This window comes from Trematomus bernacchii, unplaced genomic scaffold (assembly GCF_902827165.1).
Source record: "Trematomus bernacchii unplaced genomic scaffold, fTreBer1.1, whole genome shotgun sequence".
Classification (NCBI taxonomy): Eukaryota; Metazoa; Chordata; class Actinopteri; order Perciformes; family Nototheniidae; genus Trematomus; species Trematomus bernacchii.
The window spans coordinates 708,305-735,355 of NW_022987615.1; the positions used below are offsets into that span (position 1 = coordinate 708,305).

Sequence of the window (27,051 nt, forward strand, 5' to 3'; positions counted from 1 at the left end):
ACATTAATGACAGACATAATATGAGGTCCTTGGCACTCTAGAGGGGTCATTTTGTGATCATGGGGCATCACCCTTACAGCATCAGGACAATATCATATGGAGTCAGATACTGGAAGTGGGCTGGAGGCGTTAACTGGGACTGATGGAAGGATGAGGCTGATGAGACTGAAGAATCTGCGAGGAACGAACTAGCGGCAGAGGAATAATTATATATTAAAAGACAGCAGCATCATAAGAGGGCAACCATGTGACAGAGTGTGTTACTTTGCTGAAGGATATTTGTGACCAGCTATCCATTCCAGGCCAGACTCTAAAGACTTTCCAAGGTGTGAAAATGCTGCTGCCGGAGTACTGACTGGAAGTATTGCTGATATCATGTCTACCATCCTCTTAAAATACTCTGTCCAACAATATCAGTCTCAGGAAGAAATGTTTTTTAACGCTTATTAAAAGAAAAACATGCATTCTTGTACTCAGGAGGGGACATTGACAGAGGATTACTGGAAAAGTACACAATAAGTACTTCATAGTACTTGTGGGGGTAGTTTCAGTAGTACTGAGTCCAACAGGATCAATCTCACGAAGAACTAATGGCAACAAAAAAGAATTCCCTCATCAAACTTAGCAGAAGTGGCTTGATTTTGTTCACAGGAGGGGACTTTGACAGAGTATTTCTCAAAAAATACACAGTAAAAGTACTTCAATGTATTGTTAGTAGTAGGCTTACTAATACAAAGTCAAACCGTATCAATTTCATTAAGAACTAATGGTAACATTTTATTTTTATCATTCATCAAAGATAGCAAAAAACATGCATTATGTACTATGGAGGGGACTCTGACAGAGGATTACTCACAAAGTACACAGTAAAGTACTTCCTTTTATTTCTGGTTGCAGTCAACTAGTACCAAGTCCAACAGTGTCAGTTTTATTAAGAACTTGTGGTAAAAAATATTTGTATCACTCATTGAATATAGCAGGAATAAAAATGTGTTTGTTTGAGAGATACGTTTTTTCTTTGCAAAACTAAATTCATTAGTTTGTAGATGGTGTTTTGTATTTGCAAACCACATTGTGTTTGTTAGTGAATCATAAGGCATTTGTAAAACCTGTTTAGTTTGTTTGTGGAGTTATGGCAGGAAATTAGCTCCATACCACTCCCCCTCCACACCTCTCCACACTCGTTGGTTTGGAACAGCACTTAATGTGGCGGACCCTCCGCGCGAACGCGCAAACGGAGGGGTAGTGTGTAGGGGTAGGGTGTAGGGGGCGGTTTGGGATTGGGCCAAACTCACACACTCTAGATGTGTTCCCCTCCCCTTGTGTGCCCATCCCCCCATGTGAATCACACCTGGCAAACACCTGACACACACACACACACACACAAACTGTTCCCCTCCCCTTATGTGCCCAATCCCCCCATGTGAATCACACCTGGCACTCTCTCACACACACACACACACAGAACAATTTGACACATTTCCCGCTCTTATGTGCCCATCCCCCCACATGGATCACACCTGGCACACGCAATACTTGTTCAGTGTCTGTTCTTTGTATATTTACTGCAGTTCTTCATGTATACCAGTAGTCTGATACAGTTTGTTTGAAAGGGTGTTAAATGAAATTTGGTGGTGATTAATGATTTTTGTGTTAATGTAATAGCAGTTAAAACAGGACCGGTCAAATTTGACGGCGAACACCAAAGTAAGGGGGGGAAACGAAGACTGAAGCGAGCGATAGAATTACTAACAAAGAATTTCTAACAAAGCACTTATATACTAATAAAGGACTGGCTTATCTAAAGCCAGTTGAGTAGCACTTGAAATGCAATGTAATGTAATGTAATCTGAATATTTTTCATGCAATCTTGAAAATGACCAGCAGGTGGCGCTGAAGATGACCAACATCTGACAGGTGAGGTGTTTCCCCAGCAGCCAATAGGATTACTCTGTGTTCAACCTGCAGGAGAACAAGGATGTGATTGTTTTCAGCAGGATCAGAGAGGTCTCACTCTGACTGTTTAATCGGAGCTCAGATCAAAACCTATTTTCATAAATACTTTTCTTTAAGAGTTTTTGAAAACATTTTATTTACAGAAATAAAATAAATAAAACACCTCTTTTCTCCTGGTACGAAAATATACATTTTTTGTTGGATTAATGTATTTTTTGAATTAGTTAGATGTATTATTTAAGTGATAAGCAAGATATTACGATTATATTATATCATAGCATGGTATATCATATAATTGAATGTTATAATATACATTTTTACTATTATATGATGTTATATGGGTTTTGTTTTTATGCATTGCTTTTATTTTATTATCATTTTTTTCAATGGCTGCTTCTATTATTAATTTTAATTTCCCTTACTGTGTTGTGTTTACGTATTCACCATTATACACCAAAATAAACGTATTGTATATATAAAATGAAAAAATGATAGTGAAAACCTACTGTTAACCAGCTTTTGATTCACTACTGTAACCAGGAAGCGACTCGTTGTATTCCCTCAGAGTGACATATCCTGTTTTCAGTTCTCACCTCTGTAGCTGTAGTTCATTCAGTTCCTCTGTAGTTCCTTCACTTCCTGAACACCTCAGCTCCTCCACGGAGAGTGTTTTCATCCCTTCCTCTGCGGACTTCTCTAACCTCATCTCCGGCTTAAAAACCCCTCTGACACCCCGGATCCCTCCCGCTTTAACCCCCGAAACCACAACCCGGAGGTCGGTGCTCCGGACCCGGGAGATAAGAACCGTTGACCGGGAAAGAGGAGTTAGCTGCGGGGCTAGCAGAGCGTTAGCATCACGGAGAAAGCTCCGGACCAGCGGGCAGAGGAGCACATTATGGCCGCAGGAAGCGTCTCTCAGACCGGGGAGGAGAAAGGAGTGAGCCGGGGTCAGAGTGACGGTGAGTCCTGGGGAAATGAGAACCGGACGGTGGGCTATATGTATACGGCCTGTAAGGCTGTCAAACTGGGGTTATTGGGTGGCTGAATGATAGCTGGACTGGTGTGTTAAAGTAGTTATTATTTAATTAAAACAATGTGTTTTAAATAACAAACAGTTGTGTTTCTCTGTAGCTCTAAGCTCATTAGTAGCTAGCTGAACAAACCCAATTAGATGCTTTTAATGAAGGTTTTTATTAATTAAAGTAAAAAGTGATATACCATCTTATGACGTGGAAACATAATCATAGTTTGATTGTCAACAATAATGTCTTAGTTTTAATCTATGTGAATTGGCATGCTACCTGAGCTGGAGGCTAGGCTAACTCCACTGTTTACTGGTGTTTTTAATAGTTTGTGTGAAGCTAACTGAGGCATAAAGTAAAGTTTTGTTGCTGATGCTAATGCTAACACACTGATAATAGACCTATTAAAGGTGAATTAACAAGCAGGCAGTGTGCAACATTAACTCTTTGGTCTGGTGAGTGATGCCACTTCTAGCTTTATATAGTCAGATATAGTGTTTCCATATGTTAACTAAATGTTGTTCATTCTGTGTCAGTAAGTGTGAAAGGACTAGCAGATGGTGACGTGGAGGTTGGGTTAAATATTCAAAGGCTTTATTGTCAACAGAGGTGGGCCAAGTACTCATATCTTGCACTTGAGTAAAAGTACCAGAGTGTAGGAAAGAAAAAGTCCTGCATTCAAAATGTTACTCGAGTAAAAGTAGAAAAGTATCAGCATCAAAATATAGTTAAAGTAAAAGTAGTCGTGCAGATTGGTCCATTTCAGAATAATATATGATATGTTTTATAATGATTGATGATTAAAGTGTTGATTACATTTCACATCGTACATCCAGATCTGTAAAGTGACTAGTAATACATGTAGTTGAGTAGAAGTACCTCAGAATTGTAGTGAAGTAGAAGTACAAAGTAGCACACACACACTCATCCAGGTAACCTACAACCATTATTTACACACACACACACACACTCACACACACACACACTCACACTCACACACACACTCCTGCGGGTAACATACACCCATTATTTCAACACGCACAGACGCCCTCTTTTTTGTTCGGGCAGTTGTTCTGAATGTGTCTTCAGGTTTGTTGACATTCATTCTTTTGTGTTGTTAAGAAGCTTTGTTGCTAAATAGAGAAGACTCAGAATTATATACAGCAGTACACATATCTTTGGCACTCAAAACTTTTACTTAAGTAGAAATGTTGCAAGTAAAAGTAGTCATTGTGCAGTACAATATTCCTGGTCAGCTTTAAATTAAATATATCTTATAATAACATAACCTTTTAACGTATATTATATACATTTATTAAAACAAGGGAGATCACAGATATCACGTTTTAATCATGGGTTTAATTGAAAAGTCTATAAAAGCTTGCCATATCAAATTTTAAAGTATTCTCTTTGACCTTAACTAATCACTTCATTCAGCAGAGTTAAGCAGGGTTCCTACGGTCATTCAAAACCTGGAAAAGTCATGGAAATTCAAAATGCAAATGCCAGGCCCTGGAAAAGTTATGGAAAACAATATTTTTCCCAAAGTTTTGGAAAAGTCATGGAAATGTAACTAAAGTTGCAGCAAATATAATTTATATTTTATCTTATCGCCGAAATAGTAATACTATAATGATAATAAATACTGTATCGTATAGTAATGAAACGTAAAATGGCATTTAACTGTCGAGGTGTTTTGCTGGTGAGAGATTTTAGTTGCTTTAGCGTGTAGAAGCTAGAAAGCCTATTAGATTTGTTTTAGATAGGCACAACATGTTTCATATGCAGACCTTATTTTCCTGTTCCATGTTAAAATAAACCATTTTCAGTGGTACCGCTGAGAAAGAGTAATGTTTTTGGTCATGGAAAATTAGGTAAAGGTCATGGAGAAGTCATGGAAAAGTCATTGAAAATCATTGGTGAAAAAGTGTATGCACCCTGATTAAGTGACTTGTGTTTTTCCAGTTATCAGTCTTTGTGCCGAGATTGAAATATTAGATTGGTTGTTTGACAGCTTTACAGTAACTACTTGAACTCAACACACGGCCATAACTGGGTCTGGGTTGTCTTGTTTATATTTCACCTTTTATTCCAATAATGACCAATCCTCAGGGAGTAGAGACACTTGTGTTTTAATATTTTGAACTGCCTGATTTTTGAGGAGTTTCTCAGAAATACAGCCCTGTTTTCGGCTCTTTGACAATGATTTTCCAGCTGATCCAAGAGGCCTTTTAAAGACTTTACGTGGAGTAAAAAGGAGGAGAATCGTCATAGTTAAAAAAGGACCTCTGACATGTATTGGGTAGAAATATATAAAATGGAATTAGTAAAGTAAATGTGTACTTTAGTCAAGTAGTCAGCAAAGCATGTCAGATTTAAATAATATCTGCAGGCACGAATACGTAAACATACATTTCTAAGAAGTTTACTTTGAATAAATGAACTAAGTTAATACTAGTTGCATGAATAAACAGGACAATCTGGTGTTAGATTACAAACTCTTCCCTGAAAATGATGAGGAAAAAACACCTTTTATATATTAATGACAAGCTGGAACAAAATGTCCTCTTTGACTCAACCAGTACATATTCAGTTTGAAAGCAGTTAGATTAAACGCTCAGTGTTTAGAAGATGGAACAAGGAAGGAAGGACACAATCACTATAAAGTAGAAATGTAGAAACAGTTATATACGGCTAAATAAAAACAATATCGATTTAAAGATGCCGTCAGTTTTTGCTGTCATTTAATATATTCTTGATGGAAAAGAGGCGGCTTCGTTGTCTGTTTTTATTACACTATAGTTCTTCAAATCTTTATTCTTCCCCTTATTATTATTATTATTATTATTATTATTATTATTATTTCACCAATACTTTGGCTCTCCATAACTTCAGTATACTTTCAGCTACAGAAACCATTCAAATATCAAACTATTCAGCCTGTTCAGCAATCGATGGGAAACTTTCAACTTTTTCAAAATATTTCATACTTTTTGAAATATTCAGCTTTTTAAACTCTTTTTTCTCCGTCATCAGCTGATATACACCTGAACATCAGCAGGAGAGGACTCTTTAAAGTAGAGACACTACATACTGATATACACCTGAACATCAGCAGGAGAGGACTCTTTAAAGTAGAGACACTACATACTGATATACACCTGAACATCAGCAGGAGAGCACTCTTTAAAGTAGAGACACTACATACTGATATACACCTGAACATCAGCAGAAGAGGACTCTTTAAAGTAGAGACACTACATACTGATATACACCTGAACATCAGCAGGAGAGGACTCTTTAAAGTAGAGACACTACACACTGATATACACCTGAACATCAGCAGGAGAGGACTCTTTAAAGTAGAGACACTACATACTGATATACACCTGAACATCAGCAGGAGAGGACTGTTTAAAGTAGAGACACTACATACTGATATACACCTGAACATCAGCAGGAGAGGACTCTTTAAAGTAGAGACACTACATACTGATATACACCTGAACATCAGCAGGAGAGGACTCTTTAAAGTAGAGACACTACATACTGATATACACCTGAACATCAGCAGGAGAGGACTCTTTAAAGTAGAGACACTACATACTGATATACACCTGAACATCAGCAGGAGAGGACTCTTTAAAGTAGAGACACTTCATACTGATATACACCTGAACATCAGCAGGAGAGGACTCTTTAAAGTAGAGACACTACATACTGATATACACCTGAACATCAGCACCAAGTATTCAACTAAGAAAACCGATCATGTTGTCAGATGGTGGTTTTAATCTGTGTTTTCTCTGTGTTTCTCCTGCAGTGAACAGGAAGTTGAAGTACATCAGTCTAGCGGTGTTGGTGGTCCAGAATGCGTCGCTCATCCTCAGTATCCGATACGTACGAACTCTGCCCGGCGACCGATTCTTCACCACGTCGGCGGTGGTGATGGCCGAGGTGTTGAAGGTGATCACATGTCTGCTTATCATCCTGCTGCAGAAGAGATGTGAGTTTCAAGTTTCAAGGCTTTCATTGTCATGTGCATAGCTACAGTGTAGATATGACAATGACAATCGTAGGTCACAGGCTCCTCCAACAGTGCAACACAATGAACTGATAAAAAGTGCATGATTCCTTTTTTAATCTCAGCTAAAAGCTCAAGTCTTTGCACTGGCTTTTAATATTAGTTGAGCATAACATTTTTACATGTGTATGTGTTTTTATATGTTTCTAGTTATTGTGCTTTTTTATCATGTTTTTAATTATTGTTTTATTATTGTACTCCCATTGTGTTATTTCATATTGTATGTATTCCCTGTACAGCACTTTGGTCCACTGAGGTTGTTTTAAATGTGCCATATAAATAAATAAAGATTGAGATGATTCAACTATAAAGGGGCGGGTCTTCAAAGTGTCCTGTTTAGCATTGTCAGGACGGGAGGATTACGTGAGGCGCTCTCTATTGGGACAAACGGGATATTCAAAACACCTGATTATAACCCGAGCATGACCTGTGAAGAAGTCAACAGTCAATGTCAATGGTGGAATTTAACTAAGCACATTTACTTAAAGGTGGGGTAGGTAAGTTTGGAGAAACCGGCTCGAGATCGCTAGAATTTGAAAATACACAACCGGAGAAAATCTGCCACTTCCTTACAGAGCCCCTCCTCCAACACACACGAACGCGCACATGACCAATGAGGGCACGAGATAAGTTTGTGCACAGATGGAAGGCTGACAGGCAGGTAGGCCATCCAGTTATTTTAGCCAGGCCGGCTCAGATGATTGGTCGTGCTTTTTACAGTACTACAGCTTCCACAGATGACATTTTTTAATGGATTTTTTGTCAAAGCACTTAAGATATTCATTGCTATCGGGATGTTAAGAGCATTCCATGTAATATAACAAAAAGTGTTTCTCAAACTTACCTACCCTACCTTTAATCCTAGATCCTTTATTTGCCCCACAGCGAGGACATTAACATGTTTACAGCAAAGGGTAGAGTGCAGATAAAGACAAGATAACAAGAGTTATACTAACATAATAAATAAAGAAGCAAGCACGTGTTCATAAAGTCAAAATAAGTACACATCCAAAGTAGAAATTACAAGTAGCTGCATTATAACAGTAACTTATAAAACGGACAAGTCAAATCAAGCAATCTGATTGGTTCTTAGCCGTGATATAATGTATCAGTATCCCTCCGCGTCTGAGAAACAGCTACAACTGTTACATTACGTCCGTTACGAAACTAACTAACTAACTAACAAAAGCTTAAGATGGAAACATGTAAGGTTAACTTCGACCTCCGGGGGGGTCTTACTATGGAGGAGTGGATTGAGCAGTGCCTATTTCCAGAAAGCCCCTAAACGACCACATGCAGAGCTACGTGAAGAGCAGGTAGACCAACTGGAAAGGTATCACCATTCAAAAGCTTTCTGATGCGGGTCTTGAAACAAAGCAGAGAAATGATGACCGTTAGTGGCCACAGGTGCGAAAGCTCTCTCCAGAGCTACTGGAAGCCGAATCTCGGGGACCGGAGAAAGTGGAGCAATATTCTCTCCACGCCAAGCAACAGCCTAGAACAACCTCAGCCGATACAAGTGACCACGTAAGCCATGCTACTGATGCTGGACAGTTTTTCAGTGGGTGCACAATAAACGGCAACATACACATTAATGTAAATAAATAGCCAAATAATGGATCAACGCTCTCTGTCTAATATGTTCGCTAGCTGTTAGTGTTGTTGCATAGCAACCACCTCGCACTATGTTTCGTGCAGAAGGCAACAGAGGGACTATTTTATTTTGAACATCATTATTTACTAATAAAAACTATTTAAATTCCAGTGTGTATTTTTCTTTCATATTGCCACACTTGGTAACCGTTTTATAAAAGCAATAGCTCACTTCAATAGCGTCGGGCCGAACCACGCCCCTTAGCTGTGATATAATGAGCATATACCACAGCCTGTCGTGAGATATTGCTTAAATATACAAGTAAGGAAATAGCTGCCGGTAACAACAGTAGTAAAAGAAAAAAGTATTGACTATATTACTCAAATACAGTTTTGTCATACTTGTATTTCTATTTTAAGCTACTATTTTTATATACTTTAGGTTTTTTTACTGTACTTTTTACTCCACTTAAAGTAACAACAACAATGTACTGATATGATGCAGTACTCTCGTACTACTATACCGAGTATTTCAATAAGTATTACATAAAGTAAAAGCACTTGGTGACTCTCAGACAGTTTTGAAAAGTACATTTATTCAAGTACTATCTTGTCATACTTTTATTGAGTATTTCCATTTTCTGCCCCTTAATACTTCGACTCTACATTTTGGGGCAAAATATTCAACTTTTTACACTTCTACATTTACTTTACACTCATAGTTACTAGCTACTTTTAAAAAGGACTTGCTGATATGATATGATGCAGTACTCTACTTCTAATATACCCAGTATTTGTTAAGTATTGCGTAAAGTAAACGCACTCTGTGACAGCGGTGACATTTACTTACTTCACTGAACCAAATAATAGCTCATTTCCATCTACAAATTGAACTAAGAACATTTACTTAGTACTGATCTAAATCTAAAATTGGCTAAAGCCTTTTTTTATGTGACTAGGGGCAGTGCGTTGCGAGGAAAAGTTGAATTATTATCCGGTTTCTATGAATAATGCCACCTTTTGCATGTGATTTGACAATTAAACAGTTTAATTTGGACTTGTTTCTGCAGGTTTAGCATCCTCAAATACAGGACCACACTTTTATGAGTTCACCACGAACCCTCAGGTGTACTACATTAGAACAAACATTAACCACCTGAGTCTCTCTCTCTCTCTCTCTCTCTCTCTCTCTCTCTCTCTCTCCGTGTCGCTCACCTCTCTATGCTCAACTCTGTCTCTCTCCTCTGCTCTATCTGGTCTATAATCGCTATCTCTCTAATTCATCATCTCTACGAGTCTATCTCACTCGACTCATCTCTGCTCTATCTCTGCTATCTCTCTCTCATCTCTCTCTCTCCTCTCCATTCTAGCTCTCTATCTCTCTCTCTCTCTCTCTCTCTCTCTCTCTCTCTCTCTCTCTCTCTCTCTCTCTCTCTCTCTCTCTCTCTCTCTAGGTAATGTGAAGCAGACGGCTCTCTTCCTGGTCGACTCCCTGGTGTTTCAGTACAAAGACACTCTGAAGTTGGCCGTCCCCTCGCTCATCTACACGCTGCAGAACAACTTGCAGTACATCGCCATCTCCAACCTGCCCGCCGCCACCTTCCAGGTCTCACTTCAGATCCCTTATCATCATCTTCTTATCACTTAACATACATGGAGATGCTTACATAACTGCATAGAGGGCAAAAGTACACACATCCTGTACTCAAGTAGAAGTACAGATACTCGTGTTTAAAAATACTCTGGTGAAAGTAGAAGTACTGACTAAACTTCTTTACTCAAGTAAAAGTAAAGAGGCTTTGAAATGTACTTCAGTAAAAAGTACCCATAACTAGCAGCTGTTTTAAAGAGTACCTGACCTCCCTTTATATTAATAGAACAATAATGTCATTGTTAGCTAATGAATGTTTCCATGCTGAACAACGGCAACATGACAACGTTTTCATTGGTCCCTCTTCTTTAGAGAAGACCAGGAAATGATGGATACACGGATCGTGTTCAAATCAATAGGCACGCAATGACTCTAAATAATAATGATCACGCCACCAAACACACATTCAAACTAAAGGAACCAGCCGGTTTGGAAAATGTAAGAAGTAGAAAGTACAGGTATTTGGGTTCAACATGTAAGAAGTAGAAAGTACAGGTATTTGGGTTCAAAATGTAAGAAGTAGAAAGTACAGGTATTTGGGTTCAACATGTAAGAAGTAGAAAGTACAGGTATTTGTGTTCAACATGTAAGAAGTAGAAAGTACAGGTATTTGTGTTCAACATGTAAGAAGTAGAAAGTACAGGTATTTGTGTTCAACATGTAAGAAGTAGAAAGTACAGGTATTTGGGTTCAAAATGTGAGAAGTAGAAAGTACAGGTATTTGTGTTCAACATGTAAGAAGTAGAAAGTACAGGTATTTGTGTTCAACATGTAAGAAGTAGAAAGTACAGGTATTTTGTGTTCAACATGTAAGAAGTAGAAAGTACAGGTATTTGTGTTCAACATGTAAGAAGTAGAAAGTACAGGTATTTGGGTTCAACATGTAAGAAGTAGAAAGTACAGGTATTTGTGTTCAACATGTAAGAAGTAGAAAGTACAGGTATTTGTGTTCAACATGTAAGAAGTAGAAAGTACAGGTATTTGGGTTCAAAATGTGAGAAGTAGAAAGTACAGGTATTTGTGTTCAAAATGTAAGAAGTAGAAAGTACAGGTATTTGTGTTCAAAATGTGAGAAGTAGAAAGTACAGGTATTTGTGTTCAAAATGTAAGAAAGAAAGTAAAAAGTGGTCAGAAAAATAAGTAGTGGAGTAAAGTACTGATACCAGAAAAATGTACTTAAGTACAGTAACGAAGTATTTGTACTCCACTACTTCCCACCTCTGGATACAAACACCTGTTGTACATCAGGGTTAATCATTCATGCCCTCCTTGGACACCAAACCGAATCCCCAGACAACACATGTTCTTGTGTTACTGTTACCCGAACCCGTCTTTGGCCTTTAAATAACTTTTCTTTTCAATTCCCATGCTGCATAACTCCGGCTCACTACACTGGTTTGAGTGTTAACACGAGTCTCTCTCTCCAGGTGACGTACCAGCTGAAGATCCTCACCACGGCTCTGTTCAGCGTCATGATGCTCAGGAAGTCTCTCTCCAGAGTTCAGTGGGTCTCTCTGCTGCTGCTGTTCGCCGGGGTCGCCGTCGTTCAGGTACATCCCTCACCTGTAGACACCTGATTCATCTCTAATGTTCACCACTTCAGTTTTACTTAGAGGTGTAAGGGCAGATAACCATCTATTGTCTATAAGAAAATATTAGAGGCACAATGTTGAAGGAGCCTGAGAGTTGAAGATTTGTATTGCCAAAACTACGCTGAAGCCACTTAACCAATACAAAAACACCCACGGACCACCTAACTCCCCAAATATCCTAAAACAAAAGGCCTGCTTACCACTCCAACAGTTTATAACAAATGACAGCTTAACCTTCTCTACATCACCTCGTTCACACATTAAATCAACAATACAAATACAGATTATATAAGCATTTAGTTCAAATGTGATTTTAAATGCTCACAGGTTTTACACCTCTTATGAAATGTAGACTACATTTATTACAGAGTTTATGTCCGAGCCAACAGACTCACAGATCGTTGGCTACTCAGAGAAATGCAAAATACACCGCATGTAGTACGACACAAACCTCCGCTGTGGGTTTTCAAAACAAAATACAGTAAACCGATGGTTGCAGGCCCAAGTTTAACTCTCTGAGGTCTAAGCCATTTTTTCACATGTTAAGCTCGCCTGGGTTTTTTTTGTAAAAATGCTATTAAAACATGAACCTTGGTGACCATCGGGCTGGCCTGCATGGTCTGCCTACAAAACTAAAATAAAAGAACGTTTATGCAGCCCCAACAACAGCCTCTGATCATCAACAGACTTCATGCAATGCTTCATCGGATGAATATATTATAGTAATCTCTATCTATCTAACTCCTAACACATCTACATCGACTTCCAGCATGGATAAATGTTCATAAAAGACATCCATTGTGTGTTTTATACGTTTCTTGAAATAAAATAAAAAACACATTGTTTTTCTAGAACAGATTACAAATCGCCTGGAAATGGTACAAACACGTGTCAACATGTGTGACGAAGGTGTTGCGCGGGGCTATATCATGCAATGGAAAGTGAAACTTAAACTCGCTCCATTGCGGAGATATTCCCGCAAGAGTGCGGAAAACCAAAATTATTTTATTTATTTCAAATGTGAAATTTTACCAATATACTCACGGACCACTAGGGGGCGCTCACAGACCACCAGTGGTCCGCGGACCACACTTTGAGAAGCACTGGCCTAGGACAATATTTCCCCAACAATAAGTGCTGATTAAAGATCAACCCTTGGTGTAATCCCTCCCCAGGTGCAGCAGGAGGGGAAGAAGGAGGCGTCGGTGTCGGACGGCACCAACCAGAACTACACCGTGGGCCTGGTTGCCGTGGTGATCAGCTGCTTGTCGTCGGGTTTCGCCGGCGTCTACTTTGAGAAGATCCTGAAGGGCAGCTCGGCCTCCGTGTGGATGAGGAACATCCAACTGGGCGTGTTCGGCATGGCGCTCGGCATGCTGGGACTTTGGTGGAACGACGGAGACGCCATCGCCGAGCGCGGCTTCTTTTTCGGCTACACGGGCATGGTGTGGTGCGTCATCTTCAACCAGGCGTTCGGAGGGCTGCTGGTTGCCGTGGTGGTGAAATACGCCGACAACATCCTGAAGGGATTCGCCACGTCCTTCTCCATCATCGTCTCCACGGTGACGTCCATCTACCTGTTCGGTTTCCACGTGGACCTGCTCTTCACGGTGGGGGCGGGGCTTGTGATTGGAGCCGTCTACATGTACAGCCTCCCCAAAGCGGCGCCCAGCTCCTCGTCTCCTTCCTCCTCCTCCTCGTCCTCGTCCCCTTCCTCCTCCTCGTCCTCCTCGGCGTCTTCAGCGTTGAACGGAGGCGTCGAGATGGAGGCGTTTCTGCCAAAGTCAGTGCTGGTGAAGTGACTCTGTCTGTTTCCTCCTGATCTCCTCCTAACTCTCTGGAACTTTCTCTGAGTTCTCTCTAACTGTATCACCTCCTCCTGCTCTTTTGCTGACCTCCTCCTGACCTCTAACCTCCTCCTGACTTCCTCCTCTCCTCCATGTGAAGGAGAGTTAGTTAAAAGGACTCGACGAATGAGAGAACTCCCTCCTGATCTCCTGCTCAGCTTCTCCTAACTCTCTGGAACTTTCTCTGAGTTTCTAACCTCCTCCTGGCCTCCTCTTGACCTCCTCTTGACCTTCTCTTGACCTCCCACCTCCTCCTGACTTCCTCCTGACCTCCTCTGGACTTTAGGACATCCGGGCACGACGTAGCAAGCTAACCTTAATGTGGATATAACGACTAAAAAGGAGAATAATTACACATGCAGTAAATTACATTAATTTACTGTTATGTTTCCCATACCTCCAAAGTGTACTAAAACTGACGTTATTGTATGATAATAATGTGTATAACGCTCTTTAAAATACATCCACACCTCAAGGTGCTTCACGTCAAGGGGACACATATCACAAACTGTGGTGTGGAGTGCACCGAAGAACAATTTGAATATAGTTGTACGATAAATAAAACAAGGTGCAACTAATTTGCAGTTTTAAATGTGGCTGCTGCAAGGAATTGTGGGACGGCATTATCTCCTTTCCTTTAGCAAAGGATGCTCCAGTATCTCCTTTGCTTAAGGAGACGAGAAGGGGGAAGTATAGGAAGCTCCAAACAGCTCTTACCATAGAGATGATCTGAGGTCAGTTAGAAGCTTTTTATATGGAGGAAATATTGGATTCATCTCATGCTGACGTCCTCTTTACCTCTCCTAGATTTCATGACTTTTCCCTGACCTCCTTTCCTTTCTTCCTCCTCACCTCCTCCTGAGCTCAGCCTCTTAAAAAAAAACTGACATTTGTGGAGAACAAACTCTTCATCCTCCTCCTACTCCTCCTCCTCTTATCCTCCTGTCTGTGGCTTTTCATCACAGACTCTAAACAAAGACATCCTCCTCGCTTCCTCGCCTCCTCGCCTCCTTTTTCCTCTTGCTTTGTGGTGCAGAGGAGAGACTTTGCTTTCCTGCTTCCTCTGCTGAAGCTCCTTCTTACTCTTGATGAAGAGGAGGAGGAGGAAGAGGAGGGAAACTCCTTAAAAACTCCTTCTGCTCTCCCTCCCTAAAAACACTAACGTCTCTCTCCTCTCTCCTCCCTCCTCCCTCCTCCCTCCTCTCTCCTCCCTCCTCCCCCTCCAACCTCAGAAATAAAGAGCGAGGCGTCGAGTCTCCTCCCCTCGCCGTCTCCATCACAGACTAAAGCACAACAGATGGAGCATGATGATGAGGAGGAGGATGAAGACCACCTGTCTGTCTGTCTGTTTCCTCTCTGCCTTAAAACTCTTTACTTTACTAACTGAATGAAAGGAGAAGCCTTACGGGGCGCCGGACATATTACTGCTCTGATCCTCTGTCTTCACTGAGCAGCCGCAAATATACAATACAATATTATCATCGTTTTTCATTTGCAATTAAGGATTTATTTTTGCTAATTGATCTCAGATTTGTATAAAAATTATTATTGTATTTATTAGTATTTTTGTATTCAAAAAAAATGTGTTAAATAAGATATCCCACAATCCAACACGAGGTCAACATTTGATTTAGTCCATTTTATTTTTATTCTTTAAGTTATTTATATATTTTTTCTTCTACTTTTTTTTAACCGTCTCATGACAAGGACAACGCATGGTATTAAGGTTTCTTAAAATATGTGGAAAAAGTCTCGTCAAAATCAGAGATATTTGGTAAAACCACGAAATAATCAACGAATAAAAGTAGAATTAAATATTGACATTTCTTCCAAACACTTCCAAAACTCATAAATAAAAAACAATAGTGATAAATAAATAAATAAAACTCTGACACAAGAGAGTGTACAAATGTATTTATTTCGTCAACATCAAATGTTGGTTTCTCAAAATATGCAAAAACGTACGAATTTATTTTTTGCAAATAGTGAAAAAAGTCAAAAACTGAGATATAAGGTGTAAAAGCCAATCAAAGATCACCACTTTCATAAATTAAACCCTCAAAATATCTGACACAAGAGAGTGGAAGCATCTTTACACACTTCCTACCCTACTTAGCGTTGGAAATAAAAAGATTTGGACTTTTTGTGTCAACATTTCTCACAGGATTTGTATATTAAAGCATCTTCAGACCTTATTTCCTCTCTGTTACACTCTCCTGATGCTCTGTTTGGAGAGTACAAACACCCCATAAGGATTTCACGAGACAATTCTGAGTTCCTGTTCTCGTTTCACAGCTTCAGACCTGATTTCATCTCCTAAAAATCTACTATTCGGAGAGAAAAGAGTGCCAAAAAAACCCTAAAAATGTTTTAAAATGAAAGTCTGGCTGCCTTATATTGCCTTCAAAAAGATACGTCATTTCTATGTTACACTCCTCTGATGCTCTGTTTGGAAGAAGAAGGATTTCACAGAGACATTTCTATTAATGCTGGAGTTCAGACCTGATTTCATCTCCTAAAAATCTACTATTCGGAGAGAAAAGCGTGCCAAAAAACACCCTGAAAATGTTTTGAATGAAAGTCGCTCTGCTCAGTGAAGACAGGTCAGAGGTCGAGCTCCTCTTGCTGTCGGCGTCGCTCTGAGACGTTAGTTTTCGGTGCCTTTTTGTATTCATCTGTACAGAAAGCCATACGATTGTTAGCGGTACAGTTCTCTCTCAAACAGCTGGATCTAAAAACTCTCCGTGTTTCTCTTCATTTCTACTTGAAGGGACTCGAAGTGTCTCCTCGGATCAGCCGCTGTGTGACGGAGCTGATCCTCTTTTTATACAAACGAATGAATCGTAATAATGATTACTCTCACGTTGGGCGTCCTGTTGAAGGAGGCGTCCTGAATGTGTCCGTCGAGCTGCTTCCTGTTGTTTACGTTTCACTTTGGTGAGGAACAGGTTTTGGGTGTTTTGTTTCCAGATCTCTGCAGGACACGAGACACAAGAGTCTGTTTTATCGGTTTAGGGCCGCACGATGTGGTAGAAGCAACTTATAACGATTATTTTGACTTGGGATATAGGAGGTATTGATCATTTTTGCATCCTTATTTTCATCGGTGATTTATCGGTGATTTATCGGTGATTCATCGGTGATTCATCGGTGATTCATCGGTGATTCATCGGCGATGAATCAGATTTATCGGTGATTCAATGGTGATTCATCTGTGATTCATCGGTGATTTATCGGTGATTCAATGGTGATTTATCGGTGATTTATCAGTGATTCATCGGTGATTCATCGGTGATTCATCGGTGATTTATCGGTGATTTATCGGTGATTCATCGGTGATTCAATGGTGATTCATCGGTGATTCATCGGTGATTTATCGGTGATTCAATGGTGATTCATCGGTGATTCATCGGTGATTCATCGGTGATTCATCGGTGATTCAATGGTGATTTATCGGTGATTTATCGGTGATTTATCGGTGATTCATCGGTGATTCAATGGTGATTCATCGGTGATTCATCGGTGATTCAATGGTGATTCATCGGTGATTTATCGGTGATTCATCGGTGATTCATCGGTGATTCATCGGTGATTCATCGGTGATTCAATGGTGATTTATCGGTGATTTATCGGTGATTCATCGGTGATTTATCGGTGATTCATCGGTGATTCATCGGTGATTCATCGGTGATTCATCGGTGATTTATCGGTGATTCAATGGTGATTCATCTGTGATTCATCGGTGATTTATCGGTGATTCAATGGTGATTTATCGGTGATTTATCGGTGATTCATCGGTGATTCATCGGTGATTCATCGGTGATTCAATGGTGATTTATCGGTGATTTATCGGTGATTTATCGGTGATTCATCGGTGATTCATCGGTGATTCATCGGTGATTCATCGGTGATTCATCGGTGATTTATCGGTGATTTATCGGTGATTCAATGGTGATTCATCGGTGATTCATCGGTGATTCATCGGTGATTCATCGGTGATTTATCGGTGATTCATCGGTGATTCAATGGTGATTCATCGGTGATTCATCGGTGATTTATCGGTGATTCAATGGTGATTCATCGGTGATTCATCGGTGATTCATCGGTGATTCAATGGTGATTTATCGGTGATTTATCGGTGATTTATCGGTGATTTATCGGTGATTCATCGGTGATTCAATGGTGATTCATCGGTGATTCATCGGTGATTCATCGGTGATTCAATGGTGATTCATCGGTGATTTATCGGTGATTCATCGGTGATTCAATGGTGATTTATCGGTGATTTATCGGTGATTCATCGGTGATTCATCGGTGATTCATCGGTGATTCATCGGTGATTCATCGGTGATTCATCGGTGATTTATCGGTGATTCAATGGTGATTCATCGGTGATTCATCGGTGATTTATCGGTGATTCAATGGTGATTTATCGGTGATTTATCGGTGATTCATCGGTGATTCATCGGTGATTCATCGGTGATTTATCGGTGATTCATCGGTGATTCATCGGTGATTCAATGGTGATTCATCGGTGATTCATCGGTGATTCATCGGTGATTCATCGGTGATTCAATGGTGATTCATCGGTGATTCATCGGTGATTCAATGGTGATTCATCGGTGATTCATCGGTGATTCAATGGTGATTCATCAGTGATTTATCGGCGCTTCGTTGTTGTTTTACTCCTGCAGATCGACATGGAGATAAAATACATAAAACAATAACAAAATAATGTTTGTTTTCCTCCCAAAGTAAACAAATATCTTCTGTTTTTTTAATGTCTTTATCGGAATCAAGAAGAGAACAAGAGAGTTAATTTTTTTATTTTCAGTTTTTTGTTTTGGGAAAAAAAGTATATATTAATATATCGGTTGTTTTTATTTAATGTGGGAATGAAAGGCTGTTTGTTTTGGGTGTTTGTTGGTGGAGGAGAAACAGGAAGCTCCGTTACACGTTATTATCCTGTTGGTTTAATTCATTTTTATATTTGATTTTGGGAAATTAAAATTAACTGAGAGCCGTCGAGCAGAAATATTTTTACTTTATTTAATTTTTTTTATTCTGTTATCTGTGTGTGTGTGTGTGTGTGTGTGTGTGTGTGTGTGTGTGTGTGTGTGTGTGTGTGTGTGTGTGTGTGTGTGTGTGTGTGTGTGTGTGTGTGTGTGTGTGTGTGTGTGTGTGTGTGTGTGTGTGTGTGTGTGTGTGTGTGTGTGTGTGTGTGTGTGTGTGTGTGTGTGTGTGTGTGTGTGTGTGTGTGTGTGTGTGTGTGTGTGTGTGTGTGTGTGTGTGTGTGTGTGTGTGTGTGTGTGTGTGTGTGTGTGTGTGTAAAAAATCTCCGGATAACAGGATAAAAAAAATTGCAAAGAGAGATATTTTGCTTTTACAATTTTGAATTCATGACTCAAAGTAAAAATCACTACAGACGAGTTCTTCAGAAATCACAGGATTAATTATTTGTTATTATTGTTGTCTTCCTCCTCCTGTGTGTGGGATCGTTCTGACGGGACGGACGGGTTTCCCTCAGTTTTGATCGTTTTTGCACTCGTTGTACCTGAACCTGTAAATACTTCTTTTGGTAAAGTTTTATATAAACACGGATATGAACTCAAAGACTCTGCAGTTTGTCTTAATTTGTAGTTTAAAAGGTCACCTATTATTCAAAATCCACTTCTTCATGTCTCTTCTTCATCAACATGTGTCCCCTCTTCTTCATGTCTCTTCTACATCAACATGTGTCCCCTCTTCTCCATGTCTCTTCTACATCAACATGTGTCCCCTCTTCTTCATGTCTCTTCTACATCAACATGTGTCCCCTCTTCTCCATGTCTCTTCTACATCAACATGTGTCCCCTCTTCTTCATGTCTCTTCTACATCAACATGTGTCCCCTCTTCTTCATGTCTCTTCTACATCAACATGTGTCCCCTCTTCTTCATGTCTCTTCTACATCAACATGTGTCCCCTCTTCTTCATGTCTCTTCTACATCAACATGTGTCCCCTCTTCTTCATGTCTCTTCTACATCAACATGTGTCCCCTCTTCTTCGTGTCTCTTCTACATCAACATGTGTCCCCTCTTCTTCATGTCTCTTCTTCATCAACATGTGTCCCCTCTTCTTCATGTCTCTTCTACATCAACATGTGTCCCCTCTTCTTCATGTCTCTTCTACATCAACATGTGTCCCCTCTTCTTCATGTCTCTTCTACATCAACATGTGTCCCCTCTTCTTCATGTCTCTTCTACATCAACATGTGTCCCCTCTTCTTCGTGTCTCTTCTACATCAACATGTGTCCCCTCTTCTTCATGTCTCTTCTTCATCAACATGTGTCCCCTCTTCTTCATGTCTCTTCTACATCAACATGTGTCCCCTCTTCTTCATGTCTCTTCTACATCAACATGTGTCCCCTCTTCTTCATGTCTCTTCTACATCAACATGTAACAGACAGATAATCAGCACTTTTGAAACAGGGCTGAAACAGAGGGGATTATGGGATGCTGCAATGATCTGTTTGGTGTTTCAGCCAATCAGAGACAGGCTCTGTATATATCTGAGACCTGTGATATATTGATGAAAAACAGTATAATAGGGGACCTTTAATACCTTCATAATTGTCTTGTTATTTAGTTCAAACAAAAGTTTCTTAACCTGCAGTTGGTGGAAAAATGTAATTAAATGTTAAATTGAATTACACAAATTTCATAATATACAAAACGTATGTATAGGATAAGGAAAACCCCTATTACTATAAAATATAATGTATTTTTGTTTTATACTGCAGGTTTTTAAGGTGACTAAAAGACCTCACACAACCCAATACAAAAAATCAGAACTGTCCCTTTAAGTAAAAGCCACGTCAAAAATATTGTTACGTTAAAAAAGAATACTGTTAATAATTATATATAAATAATTATTAATGATTTGTTGTAAAATGTAAACACACACACACACACACACACACACACACAGAGACATACTGGCTCAACAGAGACACACAGAGACATACACACACAAACACACAGACACACACACACACACACACACACATATTTATCAGAATGATGGTTCTTTATTCAAGATATTGTAATGTTTCCTTCAGACAATTGTTTATTTCATAGTCCATGGCATAATGCTATACTTTATATTTAATGATAATGTATAAATAACAGAACTACTACACAAAACTGAACCATACGAAACATATTAATTAAAAAGAGGAGGTATAACGTGTTAATTGCAATAAAATGTTTATTTATTATATTTGTGTTAAAGGGCACCTATCATGCAAAATGCACTTTTTGATGTCTTTGATACATAAATATGTGTCCCCGGTGTGTCGGGGAACTCACGCAGCGTCACAAAATAAAACCCTCTCTCTTTTCCTCCGTACCCACATCTTTTAAAAACGGGGGTACAACGAGCGGATACAGATTTGCTGCCGATATGACGTCAAATCGGCGGCGGACCCACAGAAAGTTGCTATCAGAAACAATGCCTGACGTGTTTTGGACGTAATCTCGTCTTTGTTTACATTAGCAAGCCTCGCTAACACTCAGAGCTAACCTGTACTGGAGAGCACATGTGTTTAAAAAGCAGGAAGCAGGAAATAAAAAAAGGAACTCACCTTGTGATAAACCTGAGAGAGAAAAAGCATTTGAGCTCCATACTGTTTCAGAAATAATCCTTGATGTGGTTTAGAACAGGGTTAGCATAGCATAATAGGAGACCTTTAAGTAACGGCCCGTCAACACAGCGGCGTGCGTTGAAGCTTGCCGGCGGGTGTGTCTGAAACTCGACCAACAACCAATCACATGAATCTCCCGCCCCGGACACACAAGCAGCGGTTTGATTGGCTAGAGCTTGTACTGGCATATGATTCGATTGGCTGACGCTTCTGACGAGGCTTCAAAAGATAATGTGCAGCGAGGCGGTCATTATGGGGAAAAGAACACCCGACAGGCAGATCAGGAGCCCGACGCGTAGCGGAGGGATCTTGATCTGCATGAAGGTTTCATTTGATTTGAATTGACATTTAAATTGACATGCATCCGCTAAGAAAAATAGTCCGTTGTTACCGTTTGAAATACGTAGCAACGGCAGGAAGGCGGAGCTGTTTGATTACAGATTTGAAAACATCGTTGCTTGCTTTAAAAGTAGCACAATTCATGATGTCAAACCTTGGAAAGTATCTAGATATCCCTGCCCTAATGCCAAAGGAACTGCACACTGAATATGTTTTGCCGTTTGATGTCTATGTCTGGACCGCTGCGTAAAAAGGAGGGTTTCTGCCCCGTTACTTCTCCGCTGTTTCCTTGTCGCTCTTGTCTTGTCAGTTCCAAACTGTATACAGCTAAATCGACCGAACTTCTTTGTGCAGATGTGAGCGTCCTTAACAACGGTCAATAAGTGCTTGACAGCGGTCTGTACTACTGGATTAACAACGTGTCACGTGTTCTGAATTGACCAATCAGAATCGAGTATTCAACTAAGCCATGTAATAAAATGTGGTATTTTGTCTGAATCTGTTTTCATAATGTTCATTAATGGGAATCTATTGATTAACCCCTGAACTTTTTTTGAACTCAAACTGTTTTTTTAATGTTTAAAATCTTGTATTTTAATCTCCCACACTGTATTATAAACTCCGTGTTTGTGGTCGTTTTGTGATACAAGACAATTATATTTAATTTAATGTATTTCTTTTCTCTTCTTCTGTCCTGCAGGTGTTCAGGGAAACAGAAAGGATCCTGAGAGACAGCGCCCCCCTCCTGCTGCTGACGGTACTGCAGCATTAATGTTATACTGCAGGACCGTATTAATACTGCAGTTTTGTTATTATGGTACTGCAGTGAGACAGACAGCAGAGAGACAGACAGCAGAGAGACAGACAGGAGAGAGACAGACAGGAGAGAGACAGACAGGAGAGAGACAGACAGGAGAGAGAGACAGACAGGAGAGAGACAGACAGGAGAGAGACAGACAGCAGAGAGACAGACAGCAGAGAGACAGACAGACAGCAGAGAGACAGACAGGAGAGAGACAGACAGCAGAGAGACAGACAGACAGGAGAGAGACAGACAGGAGAGAGACAGACAGCAGAAAGACAGACAGGAGAGAGACAGAGAGACAGACAGGAGAGAGACAGACAGCAGAGAGACAGACAGGAGAGAGACAGAGAGACAGACAGGAGAGAGACAGACAGGAGAGAGACAGACAGCAGAGAGACAGACAGACAGGAGAGAGACAGACAGACAGGAGAGAGACAGACAGCAGAGAGACAGACAGGAGTGAGACAGACAGCAGAGAGACAGACAGGAGAGAGACAGACAGGAGTGAGACAGACAGCAGAGAGACAGACAGACAGCAGAGAGACAGACAGGAGAGAGACAGAGAGACAGACAGGGAAGAGACAGACAGGAGAGAGACAGACAGCAGAGAGACAGACAGACAGCAGAGAGAGAGACAGGAGAGAGACAGACAGCAGAGAGACAGACAGACAGCAGAGAGAGAGACAGGAGAGAGACAGACAGCAGAGAGACAGACAGACAGGAGAGAGACAGACAGGAGAGAGACAGACAGGAGAGAGACAGACAGGAGAGAGACAGACAGGAGAGAGACAGAGAGACAGACAGCAGAGAGAGAGACAGAGAGACAGACAGGAGAGAGACAGAGAGACAGACGAGAGAGACAGACAGACAGGAGAGAGACAGACAGCAAAGAGACAGACAGGAGAGAGACAGACAGGAGAGAGACAGACAGCATTAATACTATGGTACTGCAGTATTACTGTACTCTGTTTCAGGTACTTAAACACAAGCAGCCTTTACTTTTAATTCACTCCTGAACAATCTGACACCACAGTATTATTACATCCCAGAATGTAAACACCATAACGTTGCTTCTTACAGAAATTGATGAAATATAGTTATTATATAGTTAATATAATTTTTTTTAAATGTTGTCCAGTTAAAAAAGAAGAGCAGTGAGTTTTCGGCTGGCCAGAGGTTAGCTGTTATACAGAATATATTCATAATAATAAACATTATTAATAATATAAGTGAAGCTGCTCTCAGCAACACATGGGACACCTTTAAATATATAATAATTAAATATGAGAATATTTGTATTTATACACAAATTGTGGCAAGCATCGTGATTTACCGTGAGTATTTTTGATCCTAAAACTATGATCCTATATTATCATTTCAAAGTAAAACATTGTATTTCTTATTCCAAAATGTTAGTGATCGTTTTGGCGGGAAACATTTAGACAGTGTTTGTTTTTTACTAAACGAATCTTATAATTGTGACCAAAAAAACTAAAATTATGGATTTCTTTTTTTGTCAAAATTATTTTAAAATGTCAAAAATGTTGATCTATTTGGTCAATTTTTAGACCTATTGTCTTCATTTGTGTGCCTTTCAGACTTGCCGTACTCAGATCCTTTATAGCTTGAATTAAAACATAAACCAACACATTTTGATGAACAGAAATACAAATGATAAGATTAACCCTGTTTACATTTCAAACTTTGGACGTTTTTCATTTAAGCTAATTTTAAGAAAAAACTATTTTGTGAGTATTTATTTGTAAAGTCTGTAACGCTAAAGTGGCTTTTATTGTAAAAGTTTACAGTTTTAAAAAGGATTTTCAGATGTTTATTGTATCTTCAACACTGTGTAACACTCCTTGTTATAAATACGTTTACCTCCACCTGAGTGCCTTAAAGTCATCAAAGGTCCCATGTCATGCTTTTCCGGTTATTACCCGTTATGAAGGTTTTTCTGCATGTAAACGGTCTGCAGAGTCACAAACCCTCAAAGTACACCCTGTAGCGAGTAAAACTCTAACACAGAAAAGACCTGTCTATGCTGCCCCAGAACGCCTCGTTGGGGATTTATCTTTTTCCATTTGTTTCTTCCTGAGTATAGTGACGTAACGATACCCAGGTCAAAATGGACCAATCAGTGGAGCTCCTCACACACACACACACACACACACACACACACACACTCAGCCTTATCTTTTCTCAGCCGCAGCTCCGTGGATCTCAGCTCGAGTTCCTCGGTGTCTCGCAGACCCCACGCAGCAACCAGGAAACGACACCAGTAATCCAGCTCACACTGTCTGCTCCTCGAGCCTCACAGGGCGGAGCAGCGAGCCCCGCAACGTCCCGCCAACACGGCACCCAGACCCCACGCAGCATTCTCATCTGTTTGTCATTACTGGTGTCATTTCCTGGTTGCTAACAAACGCCATTGTAACACATAATCACTGATGTTCCGCTGTAACGGTGGTGGACTCATCAGAACAGAGTGGGCGAGCTGACCAATCAGAGCACAGTGGGCTCACAGGGAGGGGGGGCAGGAGCTCCAACAAGCCGTGTAGGACAGAGAGTGAATACACATACTATACAGAGATGCTGTATGAGAAACCAATGTGAGTTTGGAACATTGAACAATGTAAATCTTTAGTAGACCTCAACAATGGAATTATGATCAGTAGAAATGACCATGACATGGGACCTTTAAGCTTTATTTAGTTTTTATGTTTAAACTGTTCATTTCCGAAGGTTTTAAGGTGGAAAGTGAAAATGTCTTAAAGGTCTCTGAGGTTTTATGAACTCGGCTGATTTTAGTTTAATCTGTGAATGTTTCCTCTAAAGTGCCTTAAAACTGATTTATAATGTGAAAAATTACAAATCTGCAAGAAACATTTGAATTTTGCACTTGGAGAATCTCTCATCACTCCAAACATTTCATTATCTCCTCTTTGAATTCAAGAAAACACAATTTTTTAAGTATTTATTGTCATTTTTTGCCCATTTAGTTGTTTATGTGTTTTTGTCTAATGCTTGGTTAGTTGTCTTGCTCATGTTGACATGTTTTGTGTTGCGTTATTGTTGTTTTGTGTTATATTTTTGTTGTTTTTTGTTGTATTCTTAATTATATTAGCTAAATCTCTTTTATTTTTATTTATTTTTCATTTTATGGTGATGTGGAGGTCTGATGTATAATCCTGCAGCTTCTTGACCTTTGAAATATTTCTATATTTGTTTCGTTTTTGTAGTCTTAGTTTTGTGCAAATGAAATCAAATAAACAAATAAAAGATATATAATTATTAATTAATTGACTTCAGTGTCTATCTTTTCAACAGAAAACACATGAAACAGAAAAAGACAAAAAAAATAAAACAAACATATTTATATATTTTTGTTAAAAATAAATACCTGAGAGATGAGGAATGTGCAGGTATATGTGAGAATAAAAATTAATTAAAATCATAATAATCAAGATAATTATAATGTTTATAAATAAGTTAAATGAATACAATTATTAGAAGTGGAAAAAATACATATAATAATAATTAATTAAATGGAAAGCAATATTTAAATAAATGTGTGTATTCTTTTTTATTTAATTGTCTTGTCATTTAAATAAATACCTATTGGCTGTAATGTGCTAATCGAACCAGCAGGGGGAGGGGGCGGCTGTTTCTGTGTTTTCATCCTGAGAAACTCAAAGAACAAGAGCAGCAGGTGACAGAAACTTTCACATCTTTCACAAATGTAACGTAGGCTATAGGAAGAAGTACAGACAAATACAAAAAGCAGATATTCTTCTGCTCTAAACAGATAGACTATAAGTTTTGACTTTGGCTGAAAACTGGGAAGAGAAACAAGAAGGAGCACAAAGTGTCTTCAAGTCCCTGCCAGGTATTAGTCAGCACCTTCAACACAATGCCAATCGACTTTAAGTCTCTGCCAGGTATTAGCCAAGATCAGTCTCTTTCACACTTTAGTTGCAGCCCCTATAGCCCAAATATGATCTCCTGTTCAATTCCGGGTATTTGTCAGCCCCCCCTTGTATTTTGTATGACAATAACTCCCTGCCTGTGGCACATTACTAGAAATCCCAACCTGTCAAGTTTCATCCAGATATTAGTCGTAGCCTTCCGAACATTTCCCAGAGAAGCTTATTTTTACATCCAGGTATTAGTCAGAACTCTTTACTGCATGTCTGGTTTAAGTCAGCGTCTTTCACACAATGTTGTCGTGATAATACCAAGACATGTCAGTATGTTCCAGTAATAAGTCATATCCCTGCACAGCATGCCAGATTTAAACAGGCGTTCCAGTCTCAGCCAAGTATTAGCCAAGACCATTAATTCTCCTTCACATCTTAGTTGCAGCCCTCCAAATATTGGCTCCTGTTTGTTTCCAGGTATTAGTCAGCATCCACCAATATTTAAGTTATTAGTCAGACCACTTTATTGCATGTCAGGTATTAGTCAGGTCCCACCA

The 27,051-nt window shown here is 39.7% G+C and overlaps 1 protein-coding gene across 2 annotated transcripts; it reads left to right on the forward strand.

Moving 5' to 3' along the window:
* Positions 1 to 2,592: 2,592 nt before the first annotated feature.
* slc35a2 (solute carrier family 35 member 2) lies at positions 2,593 to 22,645 on the forward strand. Of its 2 annotated transcripts, none has more exons than XM_034132182.1 (6): positions 2,593 to 2,915; positions 6,802 to 6,984; positions 10,110 to 10,261; positions 11,734 to 11,856; positions 13,074 to 13,681; positions 22,470 to 22,645. In XM_034132182.1, the coding sequence occupies exons 1-6, from the start codon at positions 2,852 to 2,854 to the stop codon at positions 22,495 to 22,497; spliced, it is 1,158 nt and encodes a 385-aa protein (XP_033988073.1). In that variant the 5' UTR covers positions 2,593 to 2,851; the 3' UTR covers positions 22,498 to 22,645. The 2 variants fall into 2 exon arrangements, with proteins under 2 accessions (XP_033988073.1, XP_033988072.1); XM_034132181.1 differs by lacking the exon at positions 22,470 to 22,645 and adding an exon at positions 14,978 to 15,223.
* Positions 22,646 to 27,051: the final 4,406 nt, after the last annotated feature.

What these genes read in the sequence shown, in the direction of transcription:
- slc35a2 (XM_034132181.1), top strand. Translation starts at nt 2,852, where the DNA reads ATGGCCGCAGGAAGCGTCTCTCAGACCGGGGAGGAGAAAGGAGTGAGC. An exon ending in GAGCCGGGGTCAGAGTGACG is followed by an intron (nt 2,916 to 6,801) that starts GTGAGTCCTGGG and finishes TTTCTCCTGCAG; the next exon opens with TGAACAGGAAGTTGAAGTAC. An exon ending in CCGGGGTCGCCGTCGTTCAG is followed by an intron (nt 11,857 to 13,073) that starts GTACATCCCTCA and finishes ATCCCTCCCCAG; the next exon opens with GTGCAGCAGGAGGGGAAGAA.